At 35.1% G+C, this 22,151-nt stretch overlaps 1 protein-coding gene across 1 annotated transcript in view; it reads left to right on the top strand.

Moving 5' to 3' along the window:
• DMD (dystrophin) overlaps positions 1-22,151 on the top strand; it is a 1,374,504-nt gene that overhangs the window by 912,677 nt on the left and 439,676 nt on the right. Inside the window, 2 exon segments of the mRNA XM_068422827.1 lie at positions 90-239; positions 21,784-21,948. Of these exon segments, the coding sequence (XP_068278928.1) occupies positions 90-239; positions 21,784-21,948 (315 nt within the window).

Consider the following 22,151-nt stretch of genomic DNA (forward strand, 5'->3'; position numbering starts at 1 on the left):
CAGCTGATACACAAATCGATAAGGGTGAAGATAAGAGAGCTGAAGATTCTACCACAGTTCATCTTAACTGCTGTATTTGTCTCTTTCAGTTAAGAGTTGAAGAACTGCCACCACACAAGGGAATACTGAAACGATTAAATGAAACTGGAGGAATAGCACTTGGAAGTGCATCACTGAACCCAGACAAAAAACATGAGCTTGAGACTACACTAAAGGAGGCTAACCATCGCTTGTTAAAGGTTAGACGTATTAGTAATATAACTGTTGTATAAAATTTTAATCTGCAGCAAATATTTGCATTATATATTTTCTGGTATATATTTTCTTCTCTGTATGAAGAGACATTTGTATGCATAATGAACCTGAGGAAGGAAAATGTGTACCATACACTGATGTGAGAAACAATGAGAGCAAACCAAAACCATCAGTGCCTGATGTGATGATGTTGCTTCCAAATATACTCCCTAAATTACAGGGTGGAATGCAGAGCATCATTTTTGTAGCCTGGTTGTTTTGAGGGTACAGCAAATATTCCAGCTTTTGTGACACAGGTGTGTGAGAGGCAGTAGCAAGTGACTGATTGCCTTTATGGAAACACTTCCCAATTCTCCCTTCTCCCCAGCCCCAAGGTGGAAGCTGCAACCACTGTTTCACATTCCACCACTTTTCTTCCAACCTTGAGCTTTGAGTTCTGGTTTCTGTGTAGCAAAGTACCACTCATTTTGCTTTCTGGGATCTCTGTATTCATGGAGAGAAGTAAGGCAGGCTTTTGTTGTATTTTATTGTTGAAGTAGTATATTTTTGTGTTGGAAACTGTTACAGTGAATAGCAAATCTGTTAAAAAGAGGCAGATAATTTGAGTTCTCTCATGTAGCAGAAATGGTAGAAAGCGTTGTCCAGAGGACCACCACCCAAGATATGGGTTAGCCTGGTCAGACAAGGTCAATGTAGAATCAGCTGAAGGATTTCCTTTGAGACTGATGGCAAAATCAGAATCTGGGTAATTAACCTGTGGTATCTATTTGTTAAAGTTACCAGGATGCTGGGGAAAAAAGAGAAAGAGAGGTTTGTTGTGTTTAGCTCTGGGGGAAAAGAAAAGGTGAGAAATTCTTCTTCTGAGTACCTTACTGAAAAGATAAGCTGGAGTTTCTGATCAAGACTACTACATCCTGGGGTTTTTTGTTACCATTTCTGTGAATACAGTTGAATTTCAAGCACAGACCTAGGAAATAAGCAGGAACTTATTTCAAGTGCAACTCTCATTAGTTTCTTCCTAACAGAAACAGTCTGGCAAGGTTTGGAGTATTAGCTAATGGCTCAGACAAAAGTGGATAACACATATTGATCACATTCACAAACTCCAAGTTGGACACATAAATCATTATTTGGGGTGCTTGGACAGAAGTATCTCTTTCTCTACAAATGGGTTTCTGAAATCAATGTGTATACAAGAATTCAGAACACTTAAAGATCAAAATAGTGTTATTTACTAGCTGAAGTAAACATATACATAGCTGTATTTAGGCACCATGATTTGAATATCAGATCTGTAGTATTAAAAAGACAACATTAGTTTTCAGAAAAAAAAAATATTTTTACTGTTAGTAAAGTTACATAAATACATTTTAATGAAATCTGTGATTTGTCTTGGAATGTAAGTTTTTACTGATTAGTCGTATACCTAAAAATTTCGCATTTTCACTTTCTGCTTGCTGATGCAGAAACGTTCCAGGTTACTTGTCACAGTCAGAGCAACTATGAATGATGTTGAAAGTAGTTAGGTCTGGATGAAATGTTGGGGGCAAAGCTACTGTTTAGTGAATCATTCTTTTTACAAGCTTATGTCTCCCAGATTTAAGTAATGTTCCTGGCAAGATATTAGGCTTTGAATTTACCACTTGAAAGCTTCCATTTACTCCCAAAAGAGCCTAAAACCAGAAAACTGAACTTCCATTTGAGTTCATAACTACATTATTTTTATTTCAGTTATCTACCTATGGAGATATGTAAAACTCAGAAGTTCTCACTGGCCTTTGGTAGATGAATTTAAAGAACCTAAAAAGTGCAGCATATTTTTTTGTAATGAACAGAAACTTAGTTTGAAAATTACAAGACTCAAATCCATACATGTTTTCTGAACACGTTCTCTTTCTCTGAAGGTCTTCTATTTCCTGTCTTGAGAATATCTTGAGAGATGTAAAAAGAAGGAAAAAAAAAAAGTGTTAGAAGCTCATTTTAGGTTACTGATATTGGATTTTTTCAATGAAACTGAAGACAAAAAGATTTATATTTTCATGTACATATTTTTCTTTTACTCTCACAATTTGTGTAGGAAGCCTCAATTAATTTTTTAACTTTCTCCTCTGAAACTCTAGGGTCCTTAATAAAATTAGAAATCACAGAAAGAAAGTCTGAAGGCCAGCTAGAGGGACATACTTTGTCTTCCTTCAGTTATAGATCTGTAAGCACTGAAAAAACCCCTACAGATTTTTAGTGTGAGCCAAAGCTCCCAGCTCTGGCACTTTTATATCAGGCGAACTTCTGTAGGTCACTTGAGGATGGTTCTATAGTCAGTTGTTTTCATGAGGTTATATTTTTTGTGTTACTCAAAGCACAGTGGACAAACATCATCACACAGAGATTTCTCTGGGGTTTTTCTGTCTCTCCATCCCCTTCTAAGAGTATATCTTATACTTTAATCTTTTGTTTCTAGCTGTTTGTTTTGGTTTCTGGCATCTCTGCTAGAAATGAACATGTAACAATCTACCATTTCTGATTATCTCATATTGCAAGATAATATTATTTTCAAAATACGAAACATATATGACAGATACATAAATAATGTAAGGTAGGTCCTTGTCTGGTGTACACCGGAGTAATTTTGTTTACTTCAGAGAAGCTGTGACAATTTACACCAGCTGAGAATGTAGCCAAATATCTCCTAGGGTTATGACAAATTTTTGTTTTGCCTTGGTCTGCCAAGCAGGGGAATGGGGGACAACACCTGCGAGTCTTAACCTTCAAGGTGACATACTTGAACAAATCATGTTCAAACCTCCTTTACAGTCACAGAAGCTGTTGCCCTACAGCATTGGAAATAAGCTGAGAAAAGGAATTGAGTATGAAAGGAATTGCAGTCACATAAAAGAAGCTTTCTTGCTTTTGTTTCAGTATTGTCTTTGCTTTTAGGTGTTTATATCATGTGCCGATGACCTTGAGAATAGATATATGAAGAGTTTTTCTTCCTTTGGATAGTAATAATTTTAAAATTACATTTCTTTAGACAACTTTATTGAATGGTGATTCTATTAGGCTGCTACTTCAGACATAGTTTAAGGGAAGAATGAAGATTAAAGCCCACGTTTGAAAGCATGACTTTTAAATTCTAGCCTGGTTTTACTTATTGTACCCTCTCCAAAGCCAGTATTTCTTGTAAAAATGAAAATAACACTATCTTTGTGAAGTCTTAATAGTATGAAAAATGAAGTGTTTTATAACCATTTTTATGCCTTCACATCAAGAATTTTTCATTTATTTTCAATGCTCAAAGTATCTTGTGCTGTGATAGCCAAGTAAGCTAACCACCTAGTGCTTCAAAGCATACGAAAGGGATACTAGGCACTGGAGTCTGTGATGAATTCAGTTCTTGTCATATACCGCCTGCCAGGACATATAACAGATCTGTAATGGGTTTTTTACCTTTTACTGTGCAGTAAATGGATTGATAGATTAGGTCTGAGACCAGTGAACCATGGAATCAGAGGTTTGCTGGAAGGAGTTTATTACTCTTTAATACTATTCTTGGTCTGGTGTCAGCCAAGAGGGATGAGCTAGATTATCTGAAAGTAAGCTGGATGCCAAAATCAGCATTCTCCTCATTTATCCACCTTAGTCTTCACAACGTCTACTGTATGTATTATGAAGGTTATTATAAGTGCCTAATGGAGACATTTTGTTTTGCTGCCTTTTAATTTGTCTGCTAGTATTAGAACTAATTACTAGGCACTGAAGAGACTATTTCACTGTTTACTGCCACAGCGAATCAATTTGTTGTGCTATATGGACAAAAAAAAAATTGGAGTGACATGGCTATAATTTGTGAACATATTCTGTACCACCAGGAAAAGTATAGGTCATCTTAGCTTGGTTGATCAAGTGTAGAGAAAAACAGATGGGCCTAGAAAGTGCAGAAAGACAAAGTCATAACAAGGTTATAGTTCATGTATTGTAACTTTCCTTGAGTAGTAATTATTCACAGATTACCTGTGATGACATCAAATTTTCAGCATGTCAGTGCAGCTTAGTTTGAGTTCACAGTTGAAACTACTACAGTTGCTACTGTTATTATTTGTGTGATGGAGAGGAAAAGATCTTGGAAAATTAATGCTACAGTTTGATTTCTGTGCTTTCAATTTGAAATTAGAATAGTATACCCAGCACTTTGGGGATCAAAAGGTTGATCTTTTCCTGAATTTGCTTTCAATTAATAAGAGACCTGCTTCCCTTAAATGTAATAAAGTGTTATGCTATGCTAAATTACCGATGACAGCTTGCCATAGACTGCTAATTAGATGTAGTCCCCATTCATGTTATCATCAGCCATACTGACAAATGGCCTCATATATAGCAAAATTAAGTTTGATGTATATGTTTGAAGTATATGTTAATAGGATGAATGTGAGAAAATCACAAGCTCTAAGAAACAAGTATATATAGGTTTCATTCCTTTTTATTTGAGTGTTCCTAGCAGCTACCAATAAAGATTTAAAAAGGCAAATTTACCAACAGTGTAAAGATGCGTTGCTGTTTCCCTGCCATACTAAGCATATAGGAATGAGGATGTCATAACGCAACACAGAAGTAAAACAATGCTGATGACCCTTCTTTTAAAAATTTATTTTAGGCCAATTATATTAAAATTTTTATGCCTTTAGCTTTCTGGTGCAGTTGAGTAATGTTTGAAACATTATTTTTCTGGAGATTTTGTTAGTCTAAAGGTTAATTTGAAGGTCAGCTGTGTGGTGTTGACCATTATTTTCAGTCTAACTAGAAAATAACGTGGTTATGTAGATTATAAACAAGGATGTACTGAAATATTCCTACTGGTAATCCGATAATATGATATTTGTATGATATATTTATATTTCTATACTTTCTAGTGGCTCTTTTTTGTCACTAGTTGTTAACTACATAACAGGGAGGGTTGTTTAACTAAACGATAACCTTACTAAATAACAGAACTGTGAAATTTCCATCAGTAACTCATGTAGGACAGACCTGAATGGGGTTACACTCATTCTTCCTATTTGGTATTTGTGTCTTATTTTCACTCCTTATGGTTGGACATCCTGGGGCGTCCACCTCACTGTAAAAACAATGAAACGCTCCTACTGCACAGGTGCACTCAAAGATATGGTTCCTGTTCCAGTCTACTGGGCAACAGAAACTTCTTCTCAACAATTGCCTGCCTTAGTAATGTTTCTCTCTGGGAGAACATAAATTTTATTTGTCACCGAATCTTTGAATTTCTGAGGAGACAATGAAAAGATCTTTGGGTTCCAAGTTAGTAATATTGTCCACGTTATGGTAGAAGAGCTTCTGCTCCTACGCACAGGATGATGTCAGATTTTAAAAGTCTACCTCTTCTGTGCATGGGGATCTATAAGGTTTTGATGTATCCCTTTTTCCAGCTTGTTATTCAAACAGGAAAAGCACTCAAGTCCTTACACCAATAAAGAAGTTGAATGTTCACAGGGAGTGAATAGGGGAGAATTAAAGATGCCATCCTGAAGGGGACTAAATGTCTTTCTTTTACTTGCTGGTCTGTAGAAACACTCCCTTTTTCTGAAGCTGAAGAAGCAGGAAATACCTGTATATTCAAAAGCACGATTTGTTTCATATGTGGTGTGGAACATTAAATAGAAAATCTGGTTTGTCGTTTACTTGATCAACTAAAATCTGGATTCTGTTATGTTGGAACTAAGTTGGTTAGCTACTCTTTTCCAGGAATAAAAATGGTGGAGGGAAGTCATATGATATGTAGTTTAATTTAGCTACTTCCTATAAGTTGTACCGTATGATTCATAATTTGGTTTCCATTTTAAAATTTTCATCTTTCTTCTTAAAGACAATGATGATAAGTCTAAACAACCTTATATGTGAACAGTCTTAAACCTGATAAACCTAAGCCTGAACCTGATATGCTATACACATATGTACATATATCTTTTAAATACAACCGGAAATCTTCAATTGGATTGCATTTTATGTCATTTAAGAAATTTGTCATGTACCTTTTTTTTCAAAAGAAACATATAGAGCAAGCATGACAAAACCTTGCATTCAATTCGTATGAAATATAAGTATATTCACTTATAGCACACTTCTTGCAGGTTGTGAAAAGAGAAACTGACTGTGCATTTCAACTAAGAACTCCATAGATAAGTAGAAGTGGCTTTTTTTGTTTGGGTTTTCTTTTTCAAGATCATAAGAATTGGTCTTATGATCTCAGGGAATATTGATAATACTGTGCCTTTTTTTTCTTTTCCTTTTTTCTTACAATATGTAAGACAACTTTATTTTGAAAATAATGTAAACAAGAAAGTATAAACTAAAGCATTTGTAGATTAATATGAATGTCTGAGTTATTTTCACATTCCAAGCAAGTAAAATAACCCCTTCAGGTTTTTTTTCTATATTTTTAGGCTACACATACTGAAGGTTTTCTGACTGCATTGATTTAAAACTATTGAGATACTTAGATATTTTGAAAACAATGGATTACATGTGTTAGAAGCCAGAGCACAATAGGAACTAGGCCCTACAGCCTACTCAGCAATCAGAGGCAATTTTTAGTCATTTTAGCAGCTTCAGACATCAGGTTTTGTTCCAATTTACATGCTATACTGTAAGTCATCCTAATGATTTTCACCAGAAAGAACTGGAGGCTACTGTAAAACATAAGGAGACATCTATTTTTTATCTATTTTTTTGTTAGTTGAAGTAATTTGAAAATTCAATTATAATAGCTCCATGAATGTCTACAATACAGGCTAAGTGTATGTTTTCACACTAGATGGAAGAAAATGAATTGGTTTAACTTACACTGAGAGATTTGTTTATTTGCTGTCTATAAAATAAGAGATGTAGGAGATCAGGCTTAGACTAGCAGATCACTTCTGGTATGATTTAAGATTCAGATTTGGATGCAATGGTCTTTAAATCTGGAAAATTAGCACTAAGACACTTTAAAATCTTGTGCCACATTTGAAAAGAACCTGACTATTTACACAGACCTGTACTGGTTTTGGTTTTGACCCCCAACCAAAATATAAATGAGATTCAAATGAGGTGAATATTGCTATAGTACGATACACACTGATTTTTTTTTTAAAAAACTCTTGCTTTACAAAAACTGCATTTTACAATCCTAAAAAAATATCCGAAGATTTGGTATAATTGCTGATTTTTTTCAGTTTAAAATCTATTTTTAAAAAAATGCATATTCTTTGGGATTTATAAGACGAAAATGAAAATTAGATTATGCAGTTCTTAGGAGCAGAAGGAATTGAAAAATATATAATTTATGCTGCACCTGGAATATCACCAAGAGAAAACTATAGCTGATCATTCATATGTAATCTTAAAGAAAAAATAATTTTACATAGCATATCTATTTTTTTGTGATGGTGGGCAAAAATGTTCCAGCTCCTTTAGCTTGCTTTTGCCATTCAGAGTATTTAGGGAAAGAAACACAGTCACTGCATGTACTAAAACTTTGAAGAAAACGTAATTTACAAAATATTTTTTCTGAAATAGAAGTGAAGAACATCACATTGAAAGAAATCCTGAACAGACACCAACCTTACCTGCTTTCCTTTCCAGGACTTAGTACATGACCCAGTTCATAGATGATAAAGCAAACAAAACCACCAAAAACCCTCAAACAACAAACAATGGATGAGAAAGAATAATCACTTTTATTGAAAATAAATACTTTAATGTATTTACAATGAACGAAATAACAGTGCAAATTCTTCTATATATAAGCATCAGTCATAACAGAATGCAGTTTTTGTTCCAGAAAAATAGGATATTAGATATGAATCCTCTGGGGAGCCTTATTATTATAGAAAATTTTAATGTAAAAGATTAAATAGGAAGCCAGGTAACAAAAACTACCAGGCAGAAAATCTGTTAAAATATATTAATAATTTTCTTTGCTATTGGTCCACATGATATAGATAATAATAGTGTTCTTACAGTGTTATGGGTTCCTTCATATGTAGAATATGTTAATAGCCAATCATACTGTATTTTAGATTGAAGCACATTAGGAAGATCATGTTTGATCTCACTTGCAAAATGCAGAGGAATGACTGTAAGAAACTGTTTCCAGAGCAGTTTTGTTTGGATTTTTGCAGTCTTCTGTAGAGGTCAGTTTGCAGAATACTGAGGTCAAAGAGGTGAGCTATATTCATACTAAATCCAAAAGATATAAAATTTAAAGAAGGGAGTACCCTCTTTATTTCATTTTACAAGAGAACAGTGGATGATCTGGGACAAACAAAAGGCCCTGTGACCATGTCCATTTAGCCATCTGATAATACCTAAAATCAGATGCCTAGAGAAGATCATATTAATGAAGGAAAAGTAGTAAGCTAAAACTATACATGTTCTCAAAAGGTATATGGACAAATTAATAGAAGTAGAATCTAGGAATTACTATTAAATATAAAAATTGTGCCAGAAATCATTTAAGTCCATGTAAAATTTAAGCACTTCGAATCCTGTGTTGAGTTGAGTGGAGAAATTCTGCAATATTGAAGTACAGTTTCAAGCACTGAAGACTGAAGATTCATTCACTTCCTAACAGCATAAGAAATTCCCAGGCTTTAGTGAAAGTTAGTGTTTTCCTGCAATATAAAGGGGTAGAAAGGAAAAGCAGACAGTTTTCAAGTCCTTCAAAAGAGAGAATTTTGATAAAGACACAGTTAAAAGGTTTATTTGTAAGAATAAAGAAAAAAAAAAAGATGTCTGGCTGAATAAAATTCTATTATGGTATTTTAACCACAGATGATGCTGGTCATCACTACGTGTAGGTAAAGTAGCCTACCAGACCACTTCATCTGGCCTGTGTCCAAACCAATGAATCTCACAGACAATAAAATGAATTGGGAAGGCTCGTCTGTTCAGCTCTACTTTCTTCTTTGAGTAGCAGAAAGAAAGAGCTGATTAAGGAAAGAATTTTGCTAATGGAATGAATTCGTCTGTAAAAATTGATGCAGATTGATTTAACTTTAGTTATACTTGGTATATATCCTTCCTTAGTTGCTTACTATGTTTTTTTTTTTGTGTTTCTCCTATGGGGAGTGGCACATTTGTGCTGCAGTGCACCAGAGCAGTCCTCTGGTTCTCCCATTTCAGGGGCCTGACAAGAGCATACTTACAGCTGCAGTCTGACCCCAAGCCTAGGCTTCCTTCCCATGGAAATGAAGGGGACAGCTTGTGTACACTTTGATCTTATTGCAGTGTGGGGCCAGGATGTGGTCAAGGCATCCACTCACCTCTGGGCACTCAGAACCACTTCTGGGTCCAGCAGGTTAGATATAGCCTGAAGCATTTTCTGGAGAAGCCTTTTTCCTTGAAACCCAAAAAAACTTACTTTTGACTTTGGCAGCCAAGCTTGCATAATATGAAGATAACCAGCCCCTTTCTCTGCTGCCCCACAGGCATGTGCTTTGCACAGATTATTTCATTGGTCTATTTTTAATTTATTAACATATAAACTCTAATATACATTTTCCTCGTTTATGAGCACAAAAGTAAAAATTAAACAAAAGGTTGTCTGTCCCTCCAATGAAATGAAGTTGCTTAATTTTCCAGCTGCTCTATTTTCCTGTGCACAACACCCTATCCCATTGGAATATTGTAAAATTAAATTACTTGGTGATATTAAAATGTTCTGAAGTTTTGAAGCATTGTAAAAGTGGTTAGCAATGCTGTTTTACATTATTTCAGGAGTCCTGCAGAGAAATATATGATTGCTCTCTTTTTATTAATGACACCATCAATTTTCTTTGTCTTGTTAAGTATTAATAAATATTCTCCTACTGCAGTATATTGTTTACTCTCATTTGAAAGGATTAGTCATTCTGAAGTCCCTTCAAGGAAAAAGTTACAATATTCAAAATGTTTTTGCAGCAATCAGGCAATAATTACAACATATCAAGGGCTCTTGTAACACACTACTGAATATTTGTTCTGCTTTTCCTTTGAGACAAGTTTTTGAGTATATTTAGGACAGTTAGGATTCTTTCTTCTTTATACATGCTAGATTCTAGCTTTATTTGTGTTACCTTAGTTTTGGTTTCCCAGATGTGTTTTCCTTAACAACAAATGACAGCAAACATAATTAAATTTAATGAAAGTCAAATTATATATAAGTTGGAAATTCATGATGGTATTATGTGTAGATTTCAGGCCATGTTGCTCATCAACATCAAAAACCTTATAGGAAAGGAACGGCTTACAAGAAAATTGTGTGGATTTTCTAATGCATTTCTTGCAGCATGTATCAAAATACTATATCTTTGTTTGTTGACTGTCTTCCCTCCTACTCCTTTTATTCCTTATAGTCACCCAACAGCAACCTCTGTGACCCTTGTCAGTCCTTGCTTAGTGTGTTAGTTCTTACTGTGACTTTCTCAGAAGCTAAGAGGATGACTTGTATGAGTGCTCTGTCTTTGTAATCTCCCACACTTCACATGAAACAGGGTCAACAGATTCTGAAATGGTTTTGCAAGAAGAGGAGGAACACGAGATACTTGCAACATTTGACAAGACTAAATTTGTATTTGGTAGGACGAAGTGGAAAGGAATTGTGCTCTTAGCTTTTGAAGTTTCTACAATGTGTGTTACTAATAAAATCTTTCTGGATAATTATGTGCTACGGCATTTATCCAGTTAAATCCCAATGTACTTAAATAGCACTTTTCCATTTAAAACTACAGCGAGGAACACATTGTTTCATTTTCCCACAAAACACCTCTGAATATCAGTTGGGACGTTTGTGCTGTTGGGATACTTCTAATTAGGAGTAGTAAAAGCTAATAATCTTGTACAAATCTTATGCTTCTAAATAAGAAACTTGTAGCAGTCCTATTTACCATACTCTTTCTTTTTTTTTTTTCTCTCGGATAAAAACTCTTGAGTGTATACCTGTTTTTGCTTTCATAACAACATCTCATTACAAATGTTTAAATTATCTTGGGTAATCAACATTAAACAGATTTCTACTTTTGAAAAATAAATGATTTGATTATTTCATAGAAGGCACTCCTGAATGTTATTACTCTAGTTATGAAATTTAAATATTCATTTCTAAAATTGCCTTTCAAATCAGAAATCCTAATACATTTTACTCATTTTATCTAAAGGCAAAAAGCTGGCTTAGATTCCTCAAAAAATATAACAACTGCTATACAGTTATGAATAAATATCATACTAGTAGTCATGAGAATTCATGATGCATTATTAGTAGTGTTATTTTTTTTTAAAGGCTATTAAAAGTTAAAGGAGTTAATGAATAGTTTTATTTCTGTCCATACATTGACATTAGTTGTGGGCACATAGAAAGAGTGAGATAAATGTGTATGTTTTCACACTTTATAAAGTTCTTTCTTTTCTCTGATTGCTTTGCAGTCACACAGCGCTTAAGTTGGAGGTTGGATATGATATTGAAAAATTCATTTTTCCAATATGATGTCAAATTAATTGGAATTTCTTTATAGGCAATTAATGTTGGGATCTAGCTCTGAAAGGTCCAACATGCTATTGCTCTAAGTCTTGCTCTTCTTTTCTATTGCAACACTTTCTAAACAAAAACTGTCAAGTATGTCAAACAGTTAAGGTGACTGGCTCTTTCAGAAGTTTTAGTTAAAGGGAAAAATCTTAAAGACTCTGGTTAAAATAAGCTCATGACTACTGGACCTGGAAACCTGACTAGGATGCTAGATATTTCTCTCTCCTAATGTTAGTTTACCTGTTGTTACATCACTTATCACTGCTGTAGTGTCTAACTCATTTTTCCTTCATTAATTACCACCTCAGAACACCAGCAAAATTGTATGGTGTTTGTTTTTGTAAGTATGCATGAATGGGACTTCTGACCTCAGTGGAGACGGAGGACAGATCGCTAAGGTCAGTGCTGAATGACCTCACTCCTTAAAACCCATCAGTATGATGATAGAAGCCATCCCCATTTGACAAGTATGTCCTGTTGAGCCAGCAGACTGTTGAAGTTGAGCAGATCTTCTCAGCTATTTTCCTCAGGACCCCTTAGTATTTGCTCTAGACCATAACCTTTCTGGCGGCCTTTTTGAATTAATATGTCTATTCACCATCCAAGTGGCAAGACTCTTCTATGGCCACTCCCAACTAATATCTACAATAAGGGTATCTTAGTTAATTTATAGCAAATTTCAAGGTATTTTATACCTGCTTAAACAGAGTCACTAGCTTCATATTAGTATCTAAAATGGTTTTAGAATATATAAACTTAAATTTCAGGTGAGGATGAACTAGGTTAAATTGACGACATTGCAAAACATTTAATAATAATCCACAGGATACATGGGAAGAAAACATTTCTATTTGTTTTTATATTCATCATAAAGACTTCAGATGTGTGTTCACAGGGCCACATTGCTGCTCTGTTCACTACACTTTAAATGTTAAGCAAAGAATTAAAAATATTTACAAAATAATATCATACGGGGTAAAAATGTTCTAGCCAATGAGATGATAAAATCAGTATTAAATGTATTTATGTATATATACAATATATATATCATACTATCTTACTGACTCTCTTAAAATTCCTTTTTATTCTTGTTTGCCATATGGATCTGGAACGTATTTATCATACATTTAAGAAGTTATGTGACGTACTTTGAATATAAAAAGTACTAATTGTCAAGACATTTGTACTCACAGCTACACTGAGGTAATGTTGATCTAGCTGAATTAACAGATTTCAGATAAGGCACTTTAGGCAAACCCTCACACATTTTTCTACACTGCAACAACTGTGTATCTGAGAAAGATTTCACATACAATGAACAATGGTTCACATGTCACACACCAATGAATGACAATGGTTTGGACTTTAAGCTTAAATTCCAAGACAGACACTGCCATTGTATGTCAGGTGCTTCATGCATTTCTATTAAGGAAGACTGTAGGGATCTAAAATCAATGTGTTATTATTTGTTGTTTACAAGATAAAGGTTGTACCCCTCTCTATATTGCAGCATGCATAATTAAAATTCCACAAACAGAATAGTCTGAAATAATCTTAAAGCTAAACATCCCCTTCCATTTTCCCTCCCTCTTGCCTTGCCTTTTGGTGGTCACTTTCAAAAATTCAGCATCATCATTACCCAGAGAATGGCCTGTTGCTATGATACTGAACTTAACTGTACATTGACCACTGTTATCGTAGGTAATTCCCACACTCTCAACTTTTCTATTAAATGTGTGTTTTTTACAAATGAAAATTTGTCACTCCCCTCAAAGTGCGAAACCAGGTAATTCTTGAAGAACAACCAAAAAGAAAAGCAAGTTCATTGTTAGTTGTTTTCTGTCAGTCACATCAGCTCAGTATAGAATCATAGAATAGAACCATTCTATGATTCCATGTTCTATATGCTAATATATTATGTAATCGTCTTTGTGCATGCTTACTAAATTGGGGAAGGAGTCTTGGGTGGGCTCTGGTGGTCTCTAATGATCGTAACCCCCCCATAGTTATGCTGTCCGCTGTATAACCCCACTTCTGCGCAAGCGTGGTCGAGCCTTTTTGTTGACACATGCAGGTGGCTCCAAGGAGAAGATACTGTTCTGATTCTTACAGGATTTCTCTCTACTCCTGGTGCCAGAGCTGTGAATCAAGTCATTTAAGACACTACGAAGATGTTGTTCTGTCTTGCTTATCTCCGGCCCTTCTTTGTAATTAGTGAGGAATTTAACAGAGACCTTGGATTCTCTAAGACTAAGCCCAAGCAAGAATCAGTGATGACTATAACTCTAAGTGTTATCAGTCCCAGGAGCAGACCCTGTCTTCAAAACATGCCATTAGCTTCAGAACATGCTGATATTTTAGCTGAAAGGAAAATTGCTGAAAGAAAAGTTGATTCTCTCTAAAGGTTACACAGAATAGGCCTTTTAGGGCTTACATTGAGGCTTACTTTTACTAAACCATCTGGTATCTGAAAGACCAAAAGTGGAGTTTGGACTACTATAGTTTGCCACACTATAAGAAGATTGCTCTTAACTAAGACAGACAGGGTTTATCATACCTTGTAAAGTGACGTTGTGTTTCCCTGGGACACTACAACAGCACATCCAGCTCTGTGCTGAACAGTACTATGGCCTGCCATTTTCTCTTCTCCTCTCAACATAAATGTCAGGCTCTGCTTTCCATGGGAAGAAAACTTTGACTGACAGGCTTAAGGTAACTGTTCAGGCAGGCTACTAATACTGTGGGGTACGTGCTGGAGTTTGCTTGCCTCATGGACTGTATGTAGCCTGAGAGATAGATATGTTATTATCTGCTGTAAATGAGGGAAAGAACTATTAGGGCATTGTACTTTTATTTAGAAATCATTTTCCTGTCAGAAGATCCTTCATTAAGAGTCACTGCAGGAATCATACTGTAAACCCTTTACATCTGCTTTTAGATTTCTGGAACTGAGTAAGAAACAAAGATGAAAAGAAAATTGAGGACTAGGTTATTTAGCAGTGTCCTGGTTTGGCCCAAACCAGGCCAATTAGTCTTAGAGAAACCAAGGTCACTGCTAAATTCCTCACTGCTTACGAGTGAAGAGCCAAAGGGGGGTCGCAGCTGCAGGGGGGAGCAGACAGGGCAGGTGACCCAAGATTGACCAACGAGGTATTCCATCCCACACATGTCATTCTCACTTTCTTATTTATCACTAACCCACTGCCTCCTGGAGGTGGGGCCCAGGAGGGAGGGGCCCTCCTGTCTCCCACTGATTGGTACCAGCTTTGCCAATTTTCCAGTTAAAAGCCTGCAGGTGTGATGGCAGGGAGAGCTATTGCATTTTGCCCTCTGCCCGTGCTGGGTGGAGCTACTGCATTTTCCCCTCTGCCCCTGCTGGGGGGAGCTACTGCATTTTCCCCTCTGCCCGTGCTGGGGGGAGCAACTCTGCCTGAGGAGGATTTCCAAGCTCTCAGTCTTGGCTTTGTATATATTTGTATATATTTGATTATTCCAATATTATTATTATACTCTTTTTCATTATTATAAGTTTATTAAAACTGTTTTAACTTTCCAACCCAGAAGTCTCTCTCCCTTTTCCCTTTCCCTTTCCCTTAGGGTGGGGGGGGGAGAGGGTTAACAGAGAGCATCTGCCACCTGGTTAATAGCTGGCCCAGCTTTAAACCGTGACAAGCAGATATTTAAGGTGGAGGGTCTTGTGCTCAAAAGTGCCCTTGATAAAGGAGAATCACTGAGGTAGTAGAGAGCAGAATGAATGACAATTAGTTATAAATATTAAATATAAAAAGCATAGAGGTATTCAGAAGACTGTGATATACACAATCATATTACCATGCAAGAAAAACAAAACAAATCATTGGGGTTGGGGGATATGTTTCTTTGCTTTTTAAAAAGCTAAACAGCCAGATGAAGCGGAAGATTATTTGATGCATTGGATTTGTGGACTCCTTTAGTCTTCTGCATCAATGGAAACAAAAAAAAGATTTTTTTAATAAAAATGAAACGAGAATATTACAAATACACTGTTAAGAAGTTAAAAAAAAAACATGTGCCAAGGTCAGGTCCTGGGAGGCTTGTAAGGAAACATGAAACCCTAGCCACATAACAAATAAAAATCTTCTATACATGTTTTTAGTAGTCTGATTTCATCTTCCTCTAATAATACAGTCTTTACTCCAACTTTGTCAGAGACACTATGGCTCACAAATACTCGTCGTTTTAAAGAAATTACATAGATTTTGTTTTAAATCAGTATTGAGTTTGTTAATGAAAATGGCTTAGTTAATTAACTAAATGGCATCCTAAACTGAACTTATATGAAACTCTTTCTTACACTGATTGTTTTTGATGATGCATAAAAAATAACTTCTCCCCCTTCCATTTTAAATCATTTTTGTACATGTATAGGGATGATGATTTATGCAGATAAAACTTTCTGAACAGTGGCTGTAAGAATTGCTATTTTATGCAATCATTTTACTAATGTTATGGAAGTGTCAGTTATGATTTACCCATAAGCCTACATTGAAGCTTGTACTTAATAGGTGTTATGACTTTAGTTATTTCTTTATTATCCAAGTCCTGGCTTGGACAACATAAAAACGTGCTTTCAGTCCAGTTATGCCGTAGGCTGATTGCAGTATAGTCACTTTTTTCCTTTTCTCCTAATATTTGTGTTTTTGCAGGAATGGAATAGCAAAGCAGAAGCTGCTGCTTGTTTTAGAGTTAGTAAGGAAAGCGATTAATACAGGAAGCTATACATTCTTCATTTTTCTGGATGAAAATAATTGTGAATTTTTTCAAACCTGACACTACCAGTTATCCTACACTGGAAGCCAGCTTTCACAAAGTGCTTTGTATGTCAGAGGGATCCTCCTGAGTGGGGAGTACAAGAAAAACATTAACAGTCTTCACAGATACCCACAACATACTTTTCCTCATATTCATTGCAGCTGATTATAATTTATCATGCTATGCATATCAAGAAAGCTAAATTTTAATCCCCTCTCAGGTTCATCAAAATAATATCCATTTGTAAGTGCTGCTCAATTATTGGGAGGCTGGTGAGACAGCTAGCAAGAGAAAGGGGTACCTTATCTAATATCGGAGAAAAAAACCCACAAATTTCCACTGCCGTTAAAATGTTGGCATTTGGGATTTCTTTTCTCTCCACTCACCATTAGGAAAATTCTCCATATTCTTTTTTGACAAATGACATGTTGGGGAGATGCATCTCTTCATCTATATTCCCAAGCAGCCGGGGAATAACTGTGTTATCTTCTTTTTGGTCATTTCAGGTAAATAGGAGATGACCTTGACATTGACTTGTGATAGAGAAAGGGAAATATTAAAAATCAGGCATTAGTCACTTGAAATATAATGTATGCAAGTCATTTCAGTGGCTTTCGTTACTTTTATCAGGTGGCAGCTGCTGATAATGATACTGATGCCTTACTATTAATACAATTTATCAAGTTCATTTATTTGCAATAATGTTTCTGACCTCTGCAAAATTATTCCCCATTGTTTGTTCTTTCTTACTTACTGTCTCTACCTAATTAGTTTCAACTTTTTCATTTTGAGCATTTTTCCTGAGTTACAGGATTGAACTGTAACACCACAACCTTTATTTTACTTGATACTGCTTTAATTGAATCTGATTTCTGGATATTCATAAGAAATTAAACAGAACCAAGACATAGAATATTATTTTACATCAGGTTACATATTTTATACAACTTCTTTCTCCCTTTATATTTATTGTTAAATGAATTGGTATTCCTTTCCATCTGCTCAGCTCTAATTCATCCCATAGTGCATACACACAACTATGTGTATAGACTGAAAAATAACTATCTAAAGCTGAAGTAGGAAACAGCAGTGGAAAACTGGAGTATGTGAAATGATCAAGGAGATCTATACTGCCAAGCTGAGCATTATCTATCCTTTTGCACCAAAGTAATCAGATTGGGGTGGGGATGGAAAGAACATAACAGTGTACCATTTAGGCTTCTTGTGAAGGAAGATCATCCAGGACATGAGGTTCAGATGCAACAGAAACAAGCAACACAAGTAATTTTAGAATTTATCAGAAGAAATGAAAATATTTAGATACAGATCTAGATTTTGAAAATATTTAATTATTCAAATTTCACAGAGTATTCTCATGTTTTGAGAGATGTTGTTATAATTTCTGTGCTGGTAATTTATTTGTGTTTTTTTTGTACTTTAATGAAAAGAGCAAAAATTGGAATATATAAAATCAAATAAGTGGGAAATTGTCTGATAGTTTAAGATTAGAGTAAAATTAAGTATTGTGAAGACCAGTGTCAGTTTGTAAAATTAGGATCTTCTACTGTTTCCCAATTTAGAGCTTAAATCTTTATTATTATTCTGTTACTGAGCTTCCAATTAATCTAATTTAATTAACACTTGAACTAAACCACAAAATTTTAGATGCATCACATGCTTTGAGATTAATGTTTTGACACATATCATTGATATTATATAGTCCTTTGACGCTGAAATAACATTTTTTTCTTTGAAGGAATAATCCATACTTTTGTTGTCCTTTGCACTTGCAAATTTATTTTTTTCCTTGGGTTGCAAGCCAAGGTATGTTTCCAGTGTTGAACTGCTGCCAAATAAGGCCAAGCTGAAAATATTTAATTTCTATACAAAGGGTTAAGCTAGAGTTTTAGAAAGATGGTCCAATTGAAATTGTCCTTTCTTCTATTTTCTCTTTTGCGCACTGTCTTCCTTACCAGCTTGTCACGCTCTCTAATCAGGCCTGTGTTCAGTCTTAGGCAGATTTGGGGGAAAGCATCTCACATTTGCCCTGTTTTTACTCTTCTGCAGGTGTTGCCTTATGGCCACTGTTCCTATTGGTCTTCTGCCTTAGAGTAGAACATCAGCCTTCCTCTGATAAAACCTAACAGTTTTTCTTAAATAGGAAGGAAAGAGATAAGATACTAAAGGGAACGAGACTGAGTAGACATTCTGTGGTTACCCTGAGAGAATAAATGAATAAAAGCAAGATGGGGGCAGAAGGGGTTCAAAAGTAAAAATGTAGAAAAGATAACTGGAGCAAAAGTAAAAATGTAGAAAAGATAACTGGAGCTAGTCATTGCTTACTCATGCCTGGAGGCAACCAAGAACTCATAGAGAGAACCTGGAGACAGCAGGACAGTGAGATGGCTCTAGGTCCCACCATCATCAGAATCCTACCTCAGGGGTGGAACTCCTAGAGCAGTGAATACCAAGCTTGAAAGACTGTAACTAAAAAGGTAAGGAAGATTCTGGATGGCCCCATCTCCTTGCATCCTCCTCTGCCACAGAAAAAGCATAAATCTGGACACCCAATCGTCATGCTCATGCCCATTATTCTGTGGAGGTTTTCCCAAATTATGCTTCTGGTGAGCTGCAGAATTAGCTCAGGAAACAATCTGTCCCCCAAGAGACAGTCTGCAGCAGTGACTTGGCTTGATAGGCGGACTTGTAATTAACTTAAACTCATCAGGCTCTAATTTGATTAGTCAGCTTGACAGTGTGATGCCAGAGATTTTTTTTTTTTTTTTTAAAAAGTGAGCAAAAAAAATCCCTGAGATCCAGAGTCTAAGAGTCTGTTTTCCACACAGTGACATGTAACACGTTACCTGGATCTTACAAGGTATTGCCTTGCTAATTGCTTATCTCTGTTTATCTGTAACTCTAACCTCCTGAGTCTGAGGAAAGTTCTTTATTTATTTATTGTTGCTCTTTTTAGCTCTATGGTAAAAATAGATGACATTAAATTTCTGTATGTAATGAAGTGATTCATATTGACCTAGATTTTGGTTTTAGTTATATATTAAAAACATTATACTCATATGTTTGTGCTATAATTTTAGTACAGGAGCCAACTTGTAAGAGACTGCATTTACTTATATGAAAATTTACCCTTACTATAGGTGGGATTTATTTTGTTTTCTTTCCGTGTGTGATTATTTTTGAAAACAGTAGGTTGAAGTACAATCTGTCACCAAAACCTAGTCTTTCATCTTCTGCTTTTCTGGACTGATACCATAGTATATAGTTGGTTACTTCCTTCCCCCCTACAAATTTTTCTTTCTCTGTCTTGTGATAGACCCAATATGCTTGATCAGTGTTGATTGGAAGCAGATTAATTTAAATTTCAGATCTTCAGAAGTCAGCTTGTTTTTTTATCTGCCTATGATTAACTATTTGCTTTCAATAGTATTTCTGTGAACTTGTTAACATTAATATTAATGCTACTAAACATTGGAGATTAACATTCAAAAGTTGTAAGAAAGATGAAACTAATCTTCTGTGAAATTAGGCCAAGGTCTGCATAGATATTGAGTAAACACATAAGGGAAATTAATGCATTTTTAATTGTTTTCTTTCATATCTAGGGCCATTCCGGAAAAGCAGAGTTTTTATTATATTTAACAAGATTAGGAAGATAGAAAAAGTAATTTGACTCATGGGTCAGTTTTTATTAAATAGGATATTATGGGGTGGCTATAGTGAACAATGGAGATAATACATGGCAAATCAATGTCTTGAATTACAAATATCACTTAAGTATGGTCTACTAAATAAAAGTGTATGTAAAAGGGTTATTTTAGTACCAACAAATCAGGATTTTCAAATCAAATTTGTAAAGAAATGTATGTGTCATGAGACAGTTGTGTTCTTCCCATTCTCTCAGCTGGTGGTTTTTTGGTTTTGTTTGTTTTGTTTTGTTTTAGTAACCTTCATTGCTTTTATGTCTCTGATGGGTTTAGATTTATTGTCTTATGTGAAATACCATTGTTAGGGATTACAAGCTAGTACACAGCAGTAATACGTCTGTGGCTGGCCAGTATAATAGCAATGCTTCCATTAGTGCTGTTTAACTTTACATGGAATTCATATTTTATTGTGTGTATTAGAAACCTCATGTTTTGCTACTTTTAAGAGGGTCGCTTTAGTAAAAATGTGCTTAAAAACAATGGACATTGGGAAACATTATTTTTCTTGATGTGGAAAACTAACCATACTTCTTGACAGATTTTAATAATTAACTGCCATTGTTTCTTGTCTCTGCCCAGGCCCTATACTGGCTCTTGTGAATTATTTTTTTTTAAAGTACAGATGGTTTCTCCCCTAGTATGTGTTTGCAATGTTGCCGATTGTGTAGTATAGTGAGTGACACCTCACCTCTCTAGCTATAGAAAACAATCTGGGAAGGACAGCATGGAACTTTGTGTTGGCTTATTTATTTCCAACCTGTTCCTATATTTCCTCCAAGTGCTTCAGTGCTGTTGAACTATGCCAATCACTGATTCTTAATTTCTAATATTCTTGGCACAGAAGAATGTCCTTAGTTAAAAATCTGACTTCTTTGAATGCAACTCAGAGAACCAAGTGGCCCGATCAGTATTGATGATATATTTCTTCATTATTTTTCTTCACTATATGTGTTTGCTCATGCATATTTGGACTCAACTGGAAACTCTAAACACCTTGTAAGAAAACACATGTTTATAAATATCTAGATTCAAGAGATCAAGAAAGGTTAGATATTATTTGAACAATCAGTTTCATATTTTCACTGTTGCTTTTCCTGATTAAAAATTGACCTTTAATACAGTTTCATATACTGAGATAACAATTTTTTTAAGAAAAAAAAAGAGAAACCTGATGCTGGGATGTGGTTGGTTTTAGTGTGGGTTTTTTTTGTGTGGGGGGGTTTGTTTTTTGGTTTTTTTTAGTGTGAGGGGGTTTTTTTTAGGAGAGAGTGTGTTTTGACTCACTTGCAAGATACTTACCATAATAATTTGGTTGGTGGGTCTACTCTTTCTTTCCCTTCTTCCTATGAGTGTATAAAACTTGTATTTTAACATTTTATATACTTATATGTGTGTGTAGTGTTAAATTGCTTTATGTTACTAAAAAAATTTCACCAAAAAAATGACTTCTGGTATTTTTTTCAGGTGTCCAAAGATCTTCCAGAGAAACAAAAAGAAATAGAGATTCTGCTAAAGGATTTCATTGAACTTGATCAACAACTAAATCAGGTGATATTGTGGGTAACGCCTGTCAAGAACCAGCTGGAGCTTTATAACAAAGTGGGTCAGCCAGGGGCTTTTGATATTAAGGTAAGATTTCTTCCATTTTAAAAAAGCATCAGGATATTTAGTGGTCACAAAGTCAGTAGCAGCATTAGCTGTATAGTTAGTATTAACAATATAACATTAAGACAGAAGTCAGCAATAGTCCCCAGAAGTTCAAAGTTCTCTGAATTAAGGAAAACTTTTATTCTTTTTCATTAAATGGTTTCTAGTGATAAGGCAGCTTAGAA

This window comes from Nyctibius grandis, chromosome 2, assembly GCF_013368605.1.
Source record: "Nyctibius grandis isolate bNycGra1 chromosome 2, bNycGra1.pri, whole genome shotgun sequence".
Lineage (NCBI taxonomy): Eukaryota > Metazoa > Chordata > Aves > Nyctibiiformes > Nyctibiidae > Nyctibius > Nyctibius grandis.